This window comes from Thalassophryne amazonica, chromosome 19 (genome assembly GCF_902500255.1).
Source record: "Thalassophryne amazonica chromosome 19, fThaAma1.1, whole genome shotgun sequence".
NCBI classification, from domain to species: domain Eukaryota; kingdom Metazoa; phylum Chordata; class Actinopteri; order Batrachoidiformes; family Batrachoididae; genus Thalassophryne; species Thalassophryne amazonica.
This window is the reverse complement of record NC_047121.1, coordinates 15,068,358-15,085,312: the sequence shown is the minus strand read 5'-3', so window position 1 is coordinate 15,085,312 and position 16,955 is coordinate 15,068,358. Positions and strand designations below refer to the sequence as shown.

At 41.1% G+C, this 16,955-nt stretch overlaps 1 protein-coding gene across 1 annotated transcript in view; it reads right to left on the bottom strand.

The window, feature by feature from the left end:
• gfra4a (GDNF family receptor alpha 4a) overlaps positions 1-16,955 on the bottom strand; it is a 526,172-nt gene that overhangs the window by 129,491 nt on the left and 379,726 nt on the right. Inside the window, exons 2-3 of the mRNA XM_034194878.1 lie at positions 12,072-12,353; positions 5,320-5,400 (exon numbers count right to left, since the gene is read on the bottom strand). Coding sequence (XP_034050769.1) covers positions 5,320-5,400; positions 12,072-12,353 — 363 coding nt within the window. The remainder of the gene's footprint in view (positions 1-5,319; positions 5,401-12,071; positions 12,354-16,955) is intronic.

Below are 16,955 nucleotides of genomic sequence, written 5' to 3'. Positions count from 1 at the left end.
TATGATCTGATGCTCTATTGTCACCTGGGGCAGCATATTAATGTGTGCACCGTTCACGCTCTCGCTGCAGCAAATCGTAACAGCGATATATATTTTTATGTATGTCCACATGAAGCATACACACGTGTGCGTCACAGTGGACAGCTGAAAGTTTTTGTCCATCCAAACACGGTACGTGTTTCCCAGACGTGACATCCAGAACCACAGATCCAGAAATCAGAGAATCACAGATCACTGTGGGTGGACACACCCCTTGTCAGTTCAGCGCATACACCAACACACCATCTGTATATATCGTATCAAGAGCTCATGCAAGTGCGCTCCCACCCCCCGGCACCACATGTTATGGATGGAGGGGAGCACAACACACGCGCGATTCACACGCACGGCATGTGTGTGCAGGAGGAGCCGACGCTCTGTCACCTCACGTGTATTGCTGTTTTGCGAAGCCACACTTGTGGGGCACTTAGACAAATTTCACATCCAGCTCAACAGTGATCGTCTGCTGGCTGTTTTTTGATGATAGTGGGAATGGCCACACATTTTCTAAGTGCCAAGCGAGCGGTGTTAGATGTTCATGTGTGTCAGCTGGAATTTGGCCAACATCTGCCACGAGAGGGTTCGATGGGCTCATACAGCGTACATCGTCTTTCAGCCGCTGGTGTGCGCAAATAGTTGTAGCAACAGGTGTACGAGGCATGCAAATTTGTATGTGTGAAGGGGCCCTTAGTTATCACATTATGTCACATGTTATAGAATCCAATGGGCGTCGACACTGTTTGACTTTTACTTTGGAGTCCATTTATTAATCCTATTGGCTCAACCAATAATTTGCACCACCTTTTACCAAAATTGGAGCAACCATAACTCCAGAACAATCAGTCACAGATAGTCCAAATTACACCTTTTTGGAATATTTATGATCAGACAAATGATGTGGTATAGTTTTCAATATGATTCGAGCATCTTTTTTTTGGCCGCTGTGTAATTCTTCAATTGACCCCTGTGTTGCGTATTGAAAATTCAGGTGGCCAATCACTTTTTTTCAAAAGAGCAAAGGAGCATTTGTGCTGACTTTGGTGCTTGTTTCACTATTTGAAAGATTCCTCTGTAAATATTCTGTTATCTGCTGCACTATTGTCAGTTCAGGTCTGGGAACATGTGCTGGTGCCACACATCATGCATCCACTACATTACGGAACCACCTTAAGTCCTGGATGGCAAACACCCAGGCAGACAACTGGCCCATCCCCACCTCTTGAAAGTAACCATCAATCTGCCTTAGCTAGGTGTAATGTAGGTGGCCCCCTTGGCCTTCTGCAGCCTCTGGGTTCTCAACACTGAGGCATCTGCATGCTGGATTAAGCACAGAGAAACACACTACAAGGCCAAAATGTCAGTTGACATTTCATGTCAGTGCAAATGATACTCCCCATCTGATTCTCACTCTGTAGCTGTTGTTTTGACAGAAAGTCATTTCAGTGATACGCAAGGGTCCTTTGAAGAGACCGAGTACCAAATACATCTCACTGTCGCCTTAGGTGGCTGGTGCTAATCAGTTACCTAAAGTGACAGGAAGCACTAGCACCATAAAGATTTGGGCCATCTCCAAACACGTCTGTCCGTGACTCCGTAGGCTCTTCTCAGTCATTTCTCAATCTCAAAGGCCGTGGATTCAGAGACATGAATGCATGAATCTCAATGCCAAGATAAGCGATTTTCTCTACAAGTTTCACACTTTCACCAAATGCAAATACGCCTGTCATGCCTGAGTCCAAGAAGTCACTGAAAGCCTGGATCTTCCCCTGCCAACATCCAGCTCTTACCCCAGACTGTTATTTAGTTGTTATTTAGAATGTTATTTATTTAGTTGTTATTTAGAATGTGTGGCGAAGTCGCCTTGAATGAGTCACGCATATTCGGTGTGCAGCAGCTCCCAATGTCAGGTCGACTGTGGCCAGAACACAGTACGGATGCCCAGAGTGCAGGTCAGATGCAGCCACAACACAGCACGAAACCCCACTATGCCAGCAGATTGCTGCAGACTACACCTGTACGTGTGCGGTCTGATCGCTACCTGAGGTCTGGGTGAAAGGCAAGCAAGGGGAGGGGTGTGGCAGGAGCACTGTGGCCTGCTCTTTTGAGGATCTGGGGTGTCACACTGCTGGGTTTCGCATAACATCCAGCCCATGGACTTATTACATGTAAATCAGGGTCTCCTGACTATTGTATCACTGTAGTGCATGTGATGTGTGTAACCACAATGTTACGGACAACATCTGATCACCAACGTGCACACCCATAGCGATATTTCCGGTAATAGCCACCAGTCTGCCGTGCAGTGCAATAAACCCATGATCAGGGGACCCTGTATGATACACTTCAGTCCATATATTGAATAAAATATGGAAACCAGAGAAAAGGTAAGGTCCTGACATTAACACATCAGTGGCCGCATGCCCCCCCCCGGTTGCACGCGTGCCCCCTTTCTCTCTCTTTCCCTTACCCTAAAGGGAATCAGCGATTTGGCAGACAGCAGCATGCGCTGTCCAGATGGGCACATGCACAGGACAGCAAAGTGATCAGCTGTTTATGAGCACACACACACGTAGCTGAGCGATCATTTGATCCAGCCTCACACACACACACAGCGGTTCGATCAGATGAGGGAGAATCACACAAGACCCGCAGAGCGGTCAGGTGCCTGGAGCTCACGCAGGTGCAGTGGTTCATTCAGATGAGGGATCCCAACGCAGGACCCGTGGTGCGGTCAGGTGATTGGTGCTCACGCATGTGTAGCAGTTCCAGCAGATGAGAGAGCCCCACGCCTTTCTTCTCTCCAGGATATTACATCCATGAGCTGACCACACTATGGTTCACATGTGTGTCCTGGCAATAAGTCAATGATTTGAACTGTGTGAAGCTTGCAATCGCGTGTCACGTGCCGTGACGCACAGTGGGGCATCGCACCATAGGGGAATTATATTTCATGGTGGATGAGGCATTTGAAAGCTGATGTTTGCAGCTCATGGTGGCCATCTACAGAGATACATGCTGTTCATGTCAAGATAGGTGTATTACAGCTGTCATATTCCTTTCAGCTGTGTTGTGTTGTGCCGCACCGAGCCTGAGAAATGCATCAACTCGCCGCAGGCCAGCAGCGCAGCATGGCACACCTGCACATCGTGTTACAGCTGTGATGATCATATTGTTTCACATACATGAGAGGGAATGACAATGTATCTGTAATATAAAGTTTATTATAGGTATAACAGCCCGTTCAGATGTGCAAGCTCTGACATGCAGTGACACATGGTGCTTTCGGCTCGATTGTGCAATGTTCATGTCTGGTTCACAAGATGAATGCATGCCACAGACATTGCACATAATATTTCGTTTATGCTGCCTGAACGGGATCCAGTGGAGGTGTACATACGGCTCATCTATGCCACAATTGGGACATGCCGATAGGATGCGCCAGACGTGACCATGGAGATTTATCCTCGTACACAATCAGAGTGTTTCAACAGCCATCAGAACATTTAGAACGCAGTCAGACTGCAATCGGACTGCACTTCAACCACCGTATGAGCTTTCCCCAGCTCTAATGCACCTGGACAGTGGTGAGCATGTGCGCTACATTTTACCTGGCACATGAATGCGCCCGACTGTTTGGTGTGCACTCAGATAGCTGTCCCAGGTGTTTGACTGCACCGTGACTTTGGCTGAATGGCAGTCGAATTTTCATTCGGTCGGCATTTGGGCACATTCGGCTTCTAGTGTGACAAGGATTCTGACATCTGGGGCAGCCACATGACTGTGCCCGCCTGTTCGACTGCTCTGTGAATGCTGTTTCTGAATGCACCTTGACACTTGCTGAGTGTGGTTCAAGTTGTTATTCGGCTGGGATTTGGCCTCATTCGCGCTCAGTGTAACGGGAGAGCCAGAAATATGGCTCCACGTAGCTCTCATGTTGCGCATTTTCCTAAACATCAGGCGCAGCAGCAGCAGGTGGAACACCTGCAGAAGTGCACTGATGAGCATCGGAACAAAACTTTTAGCCGACTTGGCGTCACTGTCCTTCTTCACCATAATGCAGCAATAAAACTGAATGTGGTGCAGCAGGGTTTAATTGTTTGCACGTCAGAGAACACTGTCATGCTCTATTAAGGATTACCACTAATCAAGATGGATCAACACGCTCAGATGAGACCTCCATGATATGAGGCGAAATGAGGGTGGTGCGTGACATTTGTGGAAGATTTTTTGACAGCCAAAATCATGCTCCACGAAAATCATGAATGTCACGAACCAACACGCAATATTAAGAAACCTATTCAGAGCGCTAAGTCACATTAAAAATGTCAGGAATGTGCCAAGAATGACGCAATTATGACATTTGTAACGTGTCCTGCCTATGTGTAAATGCAGCATTAGTATACTTCATTCTGTCATAAAATAGACAAAATTCACTTGACGTTACAACACTTATGTAATACTGCATATACTAGAAAACTGTACAGTTTTTACTTCATTTTCTATTGTGATGGGCCGATATTGGACACTTTCTGCCTTTTGTTCCTCAGTAATTGTCATAAACACTGCTTTAGTTCAGGATAACAAGCTGTGGCAGAATTTTAAAATTAAGTTGTAACTTTCCCTTCAGCTGTGGTTTTGCACTTATTAAACTTTTTGTTGTGTTGGACATTTATCACACTATGCGGCGTGCCTGAACACCTTCCATACTAATCAGTTCATTTCAGCCATTATTTAAGTCTCACAGTCTCTCCATCTCTGCATCACTCATCTATAGTATGACTGCCGACGGCAAAAACAAAACACTTGACTTTGCGTAGCGTCCAAAGGAAAAAATAATTGACCATTTGTTGGTGTGCATGCAGTCTTTCTCTCCTTGACTCTTTCCACATTTCTGTCTGCACATTCTCACTCTCTTTCTGCCCGCACCCCCACCTCCTGCTTCCGGCTGCATCCAAGTAAATAGGTAATTAATGAGTGCCTCGGAGGCTAACAGCAGCACATTCCAGCCCTGCGGTTTACCCACAGGCTCCCAGGCAATACCGAAGCAAATTGTAGGCTGCCACTCCTCAAACACGTTGCCATCCCACCCGCCTTGCTGCCGTACTCCTCCGTCAAAAATAATGCTGATTAATGTCTCCACTTACTCTTTCTCTCACACATAACTTGGTTGGGGCCTACTTGGCTTGTTACCTTAAATATTTGATTGCGTTTGTCAGAGCAACTCTGTTTCTGCTGCATCAACAGACAGATATTTGTGGCAGTGGCATCTCGCACACTCACCTGCAGCGATGGAGGCCAGACGAACGTAGTCAGAGCCCCTCTCTTCTGGTTCATATGGGTAGTCCTCCACCAGGCTGAGTCCTGCCAATGGATAGCACAGGAGCTACGTTATCATGCCAACAACAAAGTAAGCGAGGCTGCCAATAAACCTCACAGGGGACTGATTTCCAACATGTTAAGACTCATTAAAGTGAAGTACTATGCAGGCTTTTAATTAAGTTTTAAGTATAACATACCTGATGAGCATTTTGTCAGTAGGTACAAGACGAGTACAGAAATGAGAAACCACAATTGCCTCATTTAATCCTGTTCACTATTGTGCTATCCCAGTTGGACACAGACAAATCGAAGGTTTCTCCACATCAGCAGATTAACAAACAAACAAACAAACAACCGTACGAGGTCTGTCCAAAAAGTAACGGACCTTTTTATTTTTTTCTAAAACTATATGGATTTGACTCACGTGTGATTGCATCAGCCAAGCTTGAACCTTCGTGTGCATGCGTGAGTTTTTTCACGCCTGTCGGTTGCGTCATTCGCCTGTGGGCAGGCTTTGAGTGAGCACTGGTCCACCCCCCTCGTCAGACTTTTATTGTCAGTGAAATGGCTGAGTGACTGCCGCTTTGCTCCATGAAATTTTTTTCAGAAACTGTTAGAGACAGCCAGTTGGAAACCATTTGAAAGATTCAGATGGATTTCGGTGAAGATTCTGTCGGCGTCACATGGATTAAGGACTGTTAAAACCTTTTTAAAGACGGCACGGAGCTGCGTGCCCTCGGAGCGCGCAGGCTGGGCAGGCTCGGAGCGCACAGCCTGCACGGAGCGCACAGGCTGGAACAACCAGATCATTTCTAAACTGAACACTGTGTTGATTCGGGACATTGTGTGACTACCACAGAAATGGCAAGAGAGCTGGACATAGCACTTTTGTGGCACATTCCACTGTTACAGGAGATTTTGTAATGAAAGACGCGCGGAGGATTTCGCGCGTCGGCATGGTGCCGCTCATGGCGCGCAACAAAAAAAACACCTCCGTGTTGGAAGTCTCACAGGACATGTTGTGGCATGTCCAGCTGTTACACAATTTCTCGGATACTCACTTGACTGAAAAGCCATCGAAAGCCGTCTGAATCTTCTGAATGGTTTCCAACATGGAGGTGTTTTTTTTTGTTGTGCGCCATGAGCGGCTCCGTGCCGACGCGCGAAATCCTCCACACGTCATTACAAAATCTCCTGTAACAGTGGAATGTGCTGCAAAAGTGCTATGTCCAGCTCTCTTGCCATTTCTGTGGTAGTCACACGATGTCCCGGATCAACACAGCATTCAGTTTAGAAATGATCTGCTCGTTCCAGCCTGTCGATGGCCGCTCGGTGCGCCACGCGCCCTCCACCGCTGTGGGCCGTCTTTAAAAAGGTTTTAACACTCCTTAATCCTTAATCCGTGTGACGCCGACGGAATCTTCACCGAAATCCATCAGAATCTTTCGAATGGTTCCCAACTGGCTGTCTCTAACAGTTTCTGAAAAAAATTTCATGGAGCAAAGTGGCAGTCGCTCTGCCGTTTCACTGACAATAAAGATCTGACGAGGGGGGTAGACCAGTGCTCACTCAAAACCTGCCCACAGGCGAATGACACAACCGACAGGCGTGAAAAAACTCACGCATGCGCACGAAGGTTCAAGCTTGGCTGATGCAATCACACGTGAGTCAAATCCATATAGTTTTAGAAAAAAAATAAAAAGGTCCGTTACTTTTTGGACAGACCTCGTATTTCACTGAATAGTAACACCTTTTATTCTGGCAACTCTTATACATACATTACACTACTTTTCAAAAAATGAAACAAACAAACAAACAAACAAACAAACAAAAAACCCATTCAGAAATTCAGTATTTATGGAATAAACTTAGAGCATCATTGTGTAGGGGAAACCGGGGCACACTGAATCTTGGCACAGTGAATCAATCTAGAAAGTGATTTATTAAGCCCCAGTACAAGTGGATGACAAATATTATTGTTAAAGCTTATACATTTATTTTTCGATGAATTATTTCTAGAATTTGTGTATATAAACAACTGTTTTCATGTTTTAACAGAAATTATGACAGTTGTATTTATAACAGTTTCTAAAGGTCTTATATCACTATATAAGACAATCACACATTACATAACTGGATTTGCTGTGGTGACCGCGAGTGCAAACAAGGGAGCAGCTGAAGGGACTTACTATATACATCAGCATATATAGTTACACTTTATATTAACTCCACGCTATAAAGCATTAGTAAAGCATTTATAAAGTGTAAGTAAATGCTTAAATAACTACTTGTAAAACATTTATAAAGTATTCTTTTTATTAGCTACTCACTGGTAAGAACATACCATGGCTTAATAATTATTAATAACGAAATGTGTAATGTCTTTATAAAACATTTATAAATTTTTTTTTTTAAATTCTCTATAAACCATTTAAGAATCCCACAATAACGACTTCTCTCTGCACCTATTAGTGGTTCATCACATTCCTCTTCTGTTGTTTTAGCTGTTACCTGCTCTCTAATTCTTTCCTCTTTTCCTTTTTAGCTCTCTCAAATACTGTACCTCCAGTTAAGGAGGTCCTTATATTACACTTTTTCCCAGTGCCATCTTTTTTATTTTTATTATTAATATTATTATTTTATTTTTATTTATTAGTCCTTATTTTTATTTCATTTGATTCAATTTCTTAATTTTAATTTTTAGCACCCACTCATTTATTTATTTTATTAATTAAATTTACGAGAACCTTCTGGGGGCCCCTTTAAGACCCGAGGAGATCGCTCTTTCCAAGCCGTTGTGCCGAGGCTCTGGAATGATCTCCCTTTGTCTCTTCATTCACTGGACTCTGTTTGATGTTTTTAAGAGGAAACTTAAAACCCATCTGTTTCTCCAGGCAGTCAAACCATAATAGTGAGAGGGCTGTTTTATGACCACTGTGTGTGTCTTAGTGTTTTATTTTATTTTATTTTTATTTTATTTATTTTATTTTGTATTTTATTGTGATGTAAATTGTATTTTTCACAGAATTTTTTATCTATGTTTGCCTTTTGTGAAGCACTTTGTGACTTCCCTTGTCTGTGAAAGGTGCTATATAAATAAACATTACTTACTTACTTGCTTACTTACTTAAATTTCTTTATTTTAAGCACCCAATCATTTCTAGGAATATAAACCTATTGTTTTTTTTCAAACCAACTAAGATGTGATTTTATTTACCTTGCCAACAAATGGCTGCAACACCAAGTGCAAACGATACTATATCCCCAACAGATGGCAGCAGCTCACACAACTGTTCAACAAATTAAAATGGCAAGGAAGATGTCCTACAACACTTCCTGTTTTTGTTCTCATTGACAACGAACGTCCGAGGAGAAAGATTAAAATGAAAAACTGGTTTTAACTGTTTTTTGGACCGTATGGACTACTGTTGCTTAATCACTGGCATTATCACACACACTTCCAGCGGACACCTCACCGAAAATGATGGTTAATTGGCTATGCGTGTAAGTGTTAATGAAAGCTAGGCTAAAGCTTCACTGGCTAACCATTGTTGTACTAAATCTAACTGTATTCTAAGGTTGAAAATCATTAAGTGGACACTTTGTTTCCGTCTGAGAGGTTATCCGCTTGATCGATGTGAATTTATATCAGCGGATGTAAAACTTTGTTAGTTTTTTTAAGACCAGTTAGCCGATTAGCCGCTATTGCTTAGCGGCTAATGGCGTCCTGTTCTGAACCCACGTTTAGCCATTGGTTAGCAACTAATGGCGGCTCAGTTACTCGCAAATTGACACCACCACCGCCTAACCGAATATAACTTTAACATTTTTTAATGAATGAATCCACACACCTCGTCTAGTACCGCCGTACCAATTCCTCAAAACAAAATATGCGTTGATAAGTATTTATGAATGGATATAAAAGTGAACTGGTCAACTGTTGGTGACTCTTCGGAACACATATAAATAGCATCTACAAATGAGTTATAATGCAAATTTATCTATCACTTTAGTTGAGCGCACACCAAATACTTTACTAACAGCTTGTGAAAACTTTATAATAGTATTTTTAAGTTTACTAACGCATTGATAAGCATTTATAAATGGACATATAAAAGTGAATTGGTCAACTGTTGGTGACTCTTGAGTATAATATGTAATTAGCATCTACAAATTAGTTAAAAAAGCAAATTTAACCATCACTTTAATTAAGCTCACACCAAATACTTTACTAACAACTTGTAAAGGCTTTATAATAGTATTTTTAAGTCTTCTAACACGTTGATAAGCATTTATAAATGGACATATAAAAGTGAATTGGTCAACTGTTTGAGATTGTGATTAAAATATATATTAAGTACAAATACAAATGAGTTATAAAACAAATTTAATCACCACAAGGATATTACAAATGCTTAACTAATGCTCAGTTAAGGCTTATTCGTACATTGAAAGAAGAATTCATACATAGATAAAGTCTTTAAAACTGCATACTTATAGTGATGGGGAAAGAGACTTGAGTTTTGTACATTATTAACAAATGATACATAAAGTATTGAGGAATAAGGAGAAGTAGTTAATGCAATCTTTACAAATGTTATAACTGATGCACTGAGCATAAATAGTTTATTAATGCTTAGTAAAGGCTTAATTTGTGAGGAAAATTGTAAAGACAAATATATGATTTGTAAAGTATTTTTAGCACTAATGAATAGTGTCTGATTTTACATTTGTGAATGATAAACTATTAATGATCAACTTTTCTTAATGGTTTATAGAGAATTAAAAAATAATTTAGGAATGTTTTATAAAGACATATTTTGTTATTAATAATTATTAAGCCATCTGTTTATATTCTTAGCAATGAGTAGCTAATAAAAAAGAATGTTTTATAAATGTTTTACAAGTAGTTATTTAAGCATTTATTTACACTTTATAAATGCTTTACTAATGCTTTATAGTGTGCAGTTAGTATAAAATGTTACCGCATATATTTAATAATTTTGAAGAAATCTTTATAATCATGTGTTTTTTCATTTTATTCTAAGTCGATTCACTGTGCCCCGGACACTGATTCACTGTGCCCTGTGAATTAGTGTTTGGGGCACAGTGAATCAAAAAATTTTAAAATAGATTTTAAACACATGTAAATTACACTTGGGGAGACATAAATAACACAGCCTTATAAACAATAACTTGCTGTATTAAATCCACAATAGAATGACTTAAACCTATGCATAATGTGTTAATGCTGCCACAAAACAACATTTCTGATCCACTGTTCCAGCTTCCCCTATTTAATAAATTACTTTTGTTTGTTTCATATGCATTCATTTTTGTTTTGTGCTGCCACTAAAACCTCCCCGAGGATACATGGCACTTTTTCCAGTACCCTTAATACATTTGAAGGCCTGCCCACAAAATACTGCCAAAATACTGCTGGGAATTTCTGCTTGAACTTTTTGCCTGATTGGGTAAACATTGAAAAATAATAATCAACCAAGAAAAAGTAGTTTAACAATGTTGCTACATAACTCAAATACTAGAACCTTTTTGAGCTTCAGCATCCAGCCCAGTTTAAACAGGCACGCAATGCAGGAGTACTGAACAGTTGCAAGGAAAAGGTGCTGAGGAAATGAGTTTAGGCATACATACCCATGGATGGGGAAGAGTCAATACTGGACGTTTCCACAACATTTGTTAACACCTGTGAATACTGCATCATTTAACTACTGTGTGAGGTGTCAGCTACATTTTGACATAGTCATCCCTCATGCAAATGGACTCACTGTACACACCTTTTGCAAGTAAAGAGCTACCATTGTCCTTAACTGTTGTGTTGTCCTGAAAACAGTTGGAAGGATCTTTCTTTGTCTGTCATAAGGTTGGATTGTGTGATTAGTGTTTGTAGTATCCATGCTTTGCACAAAGCATGGATTATTGTGCATCTTCATGATGCACTATCGGCAGGTACATTTATGTGTCAATAGCATTCAGACCAAAATTGAATCCTCCCCTGTTTATGCACCTGATCTCCACACAGCTTCAACTGTTGGAAGAGAAGTAGCAATAAAATATGACACAAAAAAGAATTCCTTTTCAATTACTCATCACTCATCTTCAACTGCTTTTCTGGCTTCAGGTCGCAGGGGCAACAGTTTTGATATCATGTTTGTGTTCAATTCAGTTTTATAATGTGATGAACCCAATTCAGCCACACTAGTGTGGTGAGCACTTAAAAGGCCACAAAGTCACAACTTGGCACTGCTCCACAGTGATGGCATTGAACTGAGATATAAGAATATCATCCCAACACTAGTACATACGTTATACTCCTTTATGGAATTCTGTTTTGTGTCATATATAGGTTAATGTAAACACTTTAGGTTTGAAATACGCTATGTACAGTCTCAATATATTTGCCCAGCATATAATGTACATAGGAATAAATATTAAATGTTGAGCATAATCACGGCAGTACTTTACATATGCACAAACATACAAAATACAATGAGTGTGGTTAGAACAAAAAGAATCAGAGTTCATTTTTAACTGTTTTGGACTCAAGAATCACTGGAATTTATTGTTGAGCCTTCTGGAGGCATCAGTTTAATTCATGTGAGACACACTCTTGATAATCACAATAACATACTCATACTGTGCATGCTCTGTGCTCCCTCTTCTACAGTATCCCCTCACATTAGGAGTCTTACCATGCAGCACAGATTGGTGCAGGCTCCAGTAGATACTCAGGCAGTTCTTCTCCTTCTTCATGCCTCGTTTACACTGGCAGCCATGCAGTGGAGTGGACAGCAGCGCCGTCATGGCATTCTCACACTGGTTACGTGCCCCAGGTCCCAGCTTCACGCTGCCATCTCCTGCCACACACTGTCTGAGGGTGCGCAGTCGTGGGCTGCAAGTGTCATCGCTGGAGCACGTATCTCCAGCACGGAGGCAGTCCCTCCCACCAGCAGACAAAGCTATGCAAGGGGCACCTAGAGGACAGAGACAGTGCACAGGTTAGCCATGGCCACAGTCATCAGTTCAAACAAGCCAAGTGGTATTAGAAAAGTAGAAACATTTGAATATTAATGAACTGAGTTTGGTTTGCATCTCACCAGTGCTTAACAAAATTTGTACCTCATGTGGAATAGATGGCGCAATGTGCATACTAATGCAATGTCAGGTTCATAGTAAGAGCAAGTAGCTGTTGGATACTTGCTATGAACAACAGAGGTAGTCCTCGGTTAGTAGATAAGCATATTATATTTTGGGAGTTTGGTGCATACATTTTTACATTTATAAGGAGAACATAGTCTTTTTTTAGGAAAAAATGGTGAAAATCACTACAGGGAGTGCTTTCCACAGCTAAGCATGGGTGATAATGCTCAGTTGTGGAAAGCTGTGTACTTTAGTTCAGGATAACCGTGTGATTCGAAATCACAGCAGTCAGACAACTCATATTTATGCATATTTATTGTGGCAGCAGATAAAAGTTTGAATTTGGCATCAAGGCTCCAGCGCCATCACTCTCTACAGATGCTTGCTTGTGATACTAGGGGTGTTGATTAGATATACACATGTCCCACAGGTAAATGCTAGGCTGGAGGCAAGGCTGAGCAGCAGGAGTCACATTGGTGCAGCATTTGATAGGCATTGGGGAAGATTGAAAATTTGCATTTTAATTAGCCCACCTAATTTGGAGGGAGTGTTTAGTGGATCATTTACACGGGAGGTCTCAAACTGATTCCAGAAAGAGCCAAGAGGGTGCAGGTTTTCTTTGCAACCACCCACTCCACCAGGTGATTTCACTGATGAACATCACTTTAAGCAGATGGAATCAGTTAATCAGTGAAATCACCTAGTGGAGTGGGTGGTTGCAAAGAAAACCTGCACCCACTCTGCCCTTTCTGGAATCAGTTTGAGACCTCTGGGTTTCAGTAGGAAGTATGCAGTATGAAGTATGTGGAGTGAAGTATATCTATATGTGTATATGGAGTATAAGCGTGGTGGCTTAGTGGTTAGCACTATTGTTGCACAGCGAGAAGGTTATGGGATCGATTTCCACCTGTGGCGTTTCTGTGTGGAGTTTGCATGTTCTCCCCTTGTTTGCATGGGTTCTCTCCAGGTGCTCTGACTTCCTCCCACATCCAAAGACATGCTTAGATTGGAAACTATAAAATGACCGTAGGTGTGCATGCAGGTGTGAATGTGTTTGTTTGTCTATAAGTGGCCCTGTGACAGACTGACATCCTGTCCAAGGTGTACCCTGCTTCATGCCCTATGACTGCTGGGATAGGCTCCAGTCCCCTGCAACCTGATCTCAGATGAGCGAGTAGGTTACATTTTGGCTCAACCCATCATATCTTCTAAACATCATTTCAGTGCTCTTCCTTTATGAAACAGATAACATGTTCCATTTGATTAATGCTCCACGTCAACATCTTGGGATCCTAAATGTTTTTTTAACGTGCATTTTACATAATCCGTGATTTACATTTTCACACCTTTTCTCACCACCAATTAGACCTGGAGAATGTGTGATCAAACTAGTGTGTTGTGTGTTTATAAAAATTAAAGAATTAAAGCTAAAGGTAGTGTTGTATTATTCAAAATTTCACCTTTTTGTTCCTTACAATATATGCAATACCACTGTCTCGATTTTTACTGAGCATGAGGGGATTTAATGTATCTCCACAATGTATTCTGACATGTTCTCAAATGACACAGATGAGATACAGCTAGAGTCAAAACAATGTGTCACATTTGTCACAGACTGCCATTATGAGACTTTCCATTATTTGTGGGGTTAGTGGGGAACACAAAAATATCTATGCTGATTGTTGGATGTGGCACCAATCACATGGAAGCTTTCCTCTTTTAAAAGCACTTGATGCTTGATTATTCCAGGCTTTTGCTGGAAATACAAAACGCTTTTATTCTTTTATGTCTGATTGTTGCATTTGACATAAAACAGACATGCATGTTGCTTTCAAAACACATCTGTCAAGGACTTTGTCACTCCCAACCTGTCACATTTTAACACTCGGTCAGCGACCCTTTACAACAAGTTCGGCAGCACCTTTGTTTCACATATTGACGTGAGGAAATATGTTTTTCAAACGGCAACATCACATTGACAACAAAATTTTAGTTTTTATGAGGTTGAATTTATCCAACAGCTGTACTTACTAGTTATTTTACAAGAGTTTCATTGTTGACAAGTGTGTATAAGTAGTATACTTTTCAGTGCAATGCGGCAAGGGTTACTCTCTTTTCTTTGAGAACATGAATACACAGTGGGTTTCAGTAGGAAGTATGCAGTATGAAGTATGTGAAGTATATCTACATGTGCATATGGCGTATATGTATAATTCATGAAAATACGAACAGACTTTTCGGATACCAAAAACGATGAATTGAATATGCATAAATTGATCAAATGTGTAAAAAAAAAACACCTCACAAATATTTGGCTACAAGACCCTTTTCAGCACATTGTGCAGACTTAATAACTGCAAAAACGTAAATAGGTTCAACAACTATCAGTCATGTTTAGTCATGAAGGAAGCTCATAATATGTTTACATGTTGTGTGTGTGTGTGTGTGTGGGGGGGGGGGGGAGCATCCGAAAGGATATCCACACAACATTCATTCTTCCAAAGAAATTATATCATGAAAAGTACACATTCCACATCAAGAGGAAAAAAGTAGACGGGCACTCAGAAGGACACACAGCTCCGCCAAAGTCAACCCAGTTAATCCCAACTCATATTCCAGCCACACGAAAATAAGGCTGCTTATTTGTTTTTAAGTTTGGTCTAATTATTTTATGGTAAAATGAAGAATAAAGCTCTCCAGTCCACATGACAGTCCACCATCTTTCATCAAAATTTGTACATAGCTTTTTTTCTGAAATCCTGATGAAAATCCAACAAACATATCAACAGATCAAACCGAAGCCATAACCTCATTGGCAGAGGTCATCAATCTTTAACATTTTGACATATCCAAGTACAATACCCCTACTTACTGCCCTTGGAGGTGAAAGCAACAAACCAACAGCAATCAGGAGTGAAATGATCTATCAATCAATCAATTTTTTATATAGCGCCAAATCACAACAAACAGTTGCCCCAAGGCGCTTTATATTGTAAGGCAAGGCCATACAATAATTATGTAAAACCCCAACGGTCAAAACGACCCCCTGTGAGCAAGCACTTGGCTACAGAGGGAAGGAAAAACTCCCTTTTAACAGGACGAAACCTCCAGCAGAACCAGGCTCAGGGAGGGGCAGTCTTCTGCTGGGACTGGTTGGGGCTGAGGGAGAGAACCAGGAAAAAGACATGCTGTGGAGGGGAGCAGAGATCGATCACTAATGATTAAATGCAGAGTGGTGCATACAGAGCAAAAAGAGAAAGAAACAGTGCATCATGGGAACCCCCCAGCAGTCTACGTCTATAGCAGCATAACTAAGGGATGGTTCAGGGTCACCTGATCCAGCCCTAACTATAAGCTTTAGCAAAAAGGAAAGTTTTAAGCCTAATCTTAAAAGAAGAGAGGGTGTCTGTCTCCCTGATCTGAATTGGGAGCTGGTTCCACAGGAGAGGAGCCTGAAAGCTGAAGGCTCTGCCTCCCATTCTACTCTTACAAACCCTAGGAACTACAAGTAAGCCTGCAGTCTGAGAGCGAAGTGCTCTATTGGGGTGATATGGTACTATGAGGTCCCTAAGATAAGATGGGACCTGATTATTCAAAACCTTATAAGTAAGAAGAAGAATTTTAAATTCTATTCTAGAATTAACAGGAAGCCAATGAAGAGAGGCCAATATGGGTGAGATATGCTCTCTCCTTCTAGTCCCCGTCAGTACTCTAGCTGCAGCATTTTGAATTAACTGAAGGCTTTTTAGGGAACTTTTAGGACAACCTGATAATAATGAATTACAATAGTCCAGCCTAGAGGAAATAAATGCATGAATTAGTTTTTCAGCATCACTCTGAGACAAGACCTTTCTGATTTTAGAGATATTGCGTAAATGCAAAAAAGCAGTCCTACATATTTGTTTAATATGCGCTTTGAATGACATATCCTGATCAAAAATGACTCCAAGATTTCTCACAGTATTACTAGAGGTCAGGGTAATGCCATCCAGAGTAAGGATCTGGTTAGACACCATGTTTCTAAGATTTGTGGGGCCAAGTACAATAACTTCAGTTTTATCTGAGTTTAAAAGCAGGAAATTAGAGGTCATCCATGTCTTTATGTCTGTAAGACAATCCTGCAGTTTAGCTAATTGGTGTGTGTCCTCTGGCTTCATGGATAGATAAAGCTGGGTATCATCTGCGTAACAATGAAAATTTAAGCAATACCGTCTAATAATACTGCCTAAGGGAAGCATGTATAAAGTGAATAAAATTGGTCCTAGCACAGAACCTTGTGGAACTCCATAATTAACTTTAGTCTGTGAAGAAGATTCCCCATTTACATGAACAAATTGTAATCTATTAGACAAATATGACTCAAACCACCGCAGCGCAGTGCCTTTAATACCTATGGCATGCTCTAATCTCTGTAATAAAATTTTATGGTCAACAGT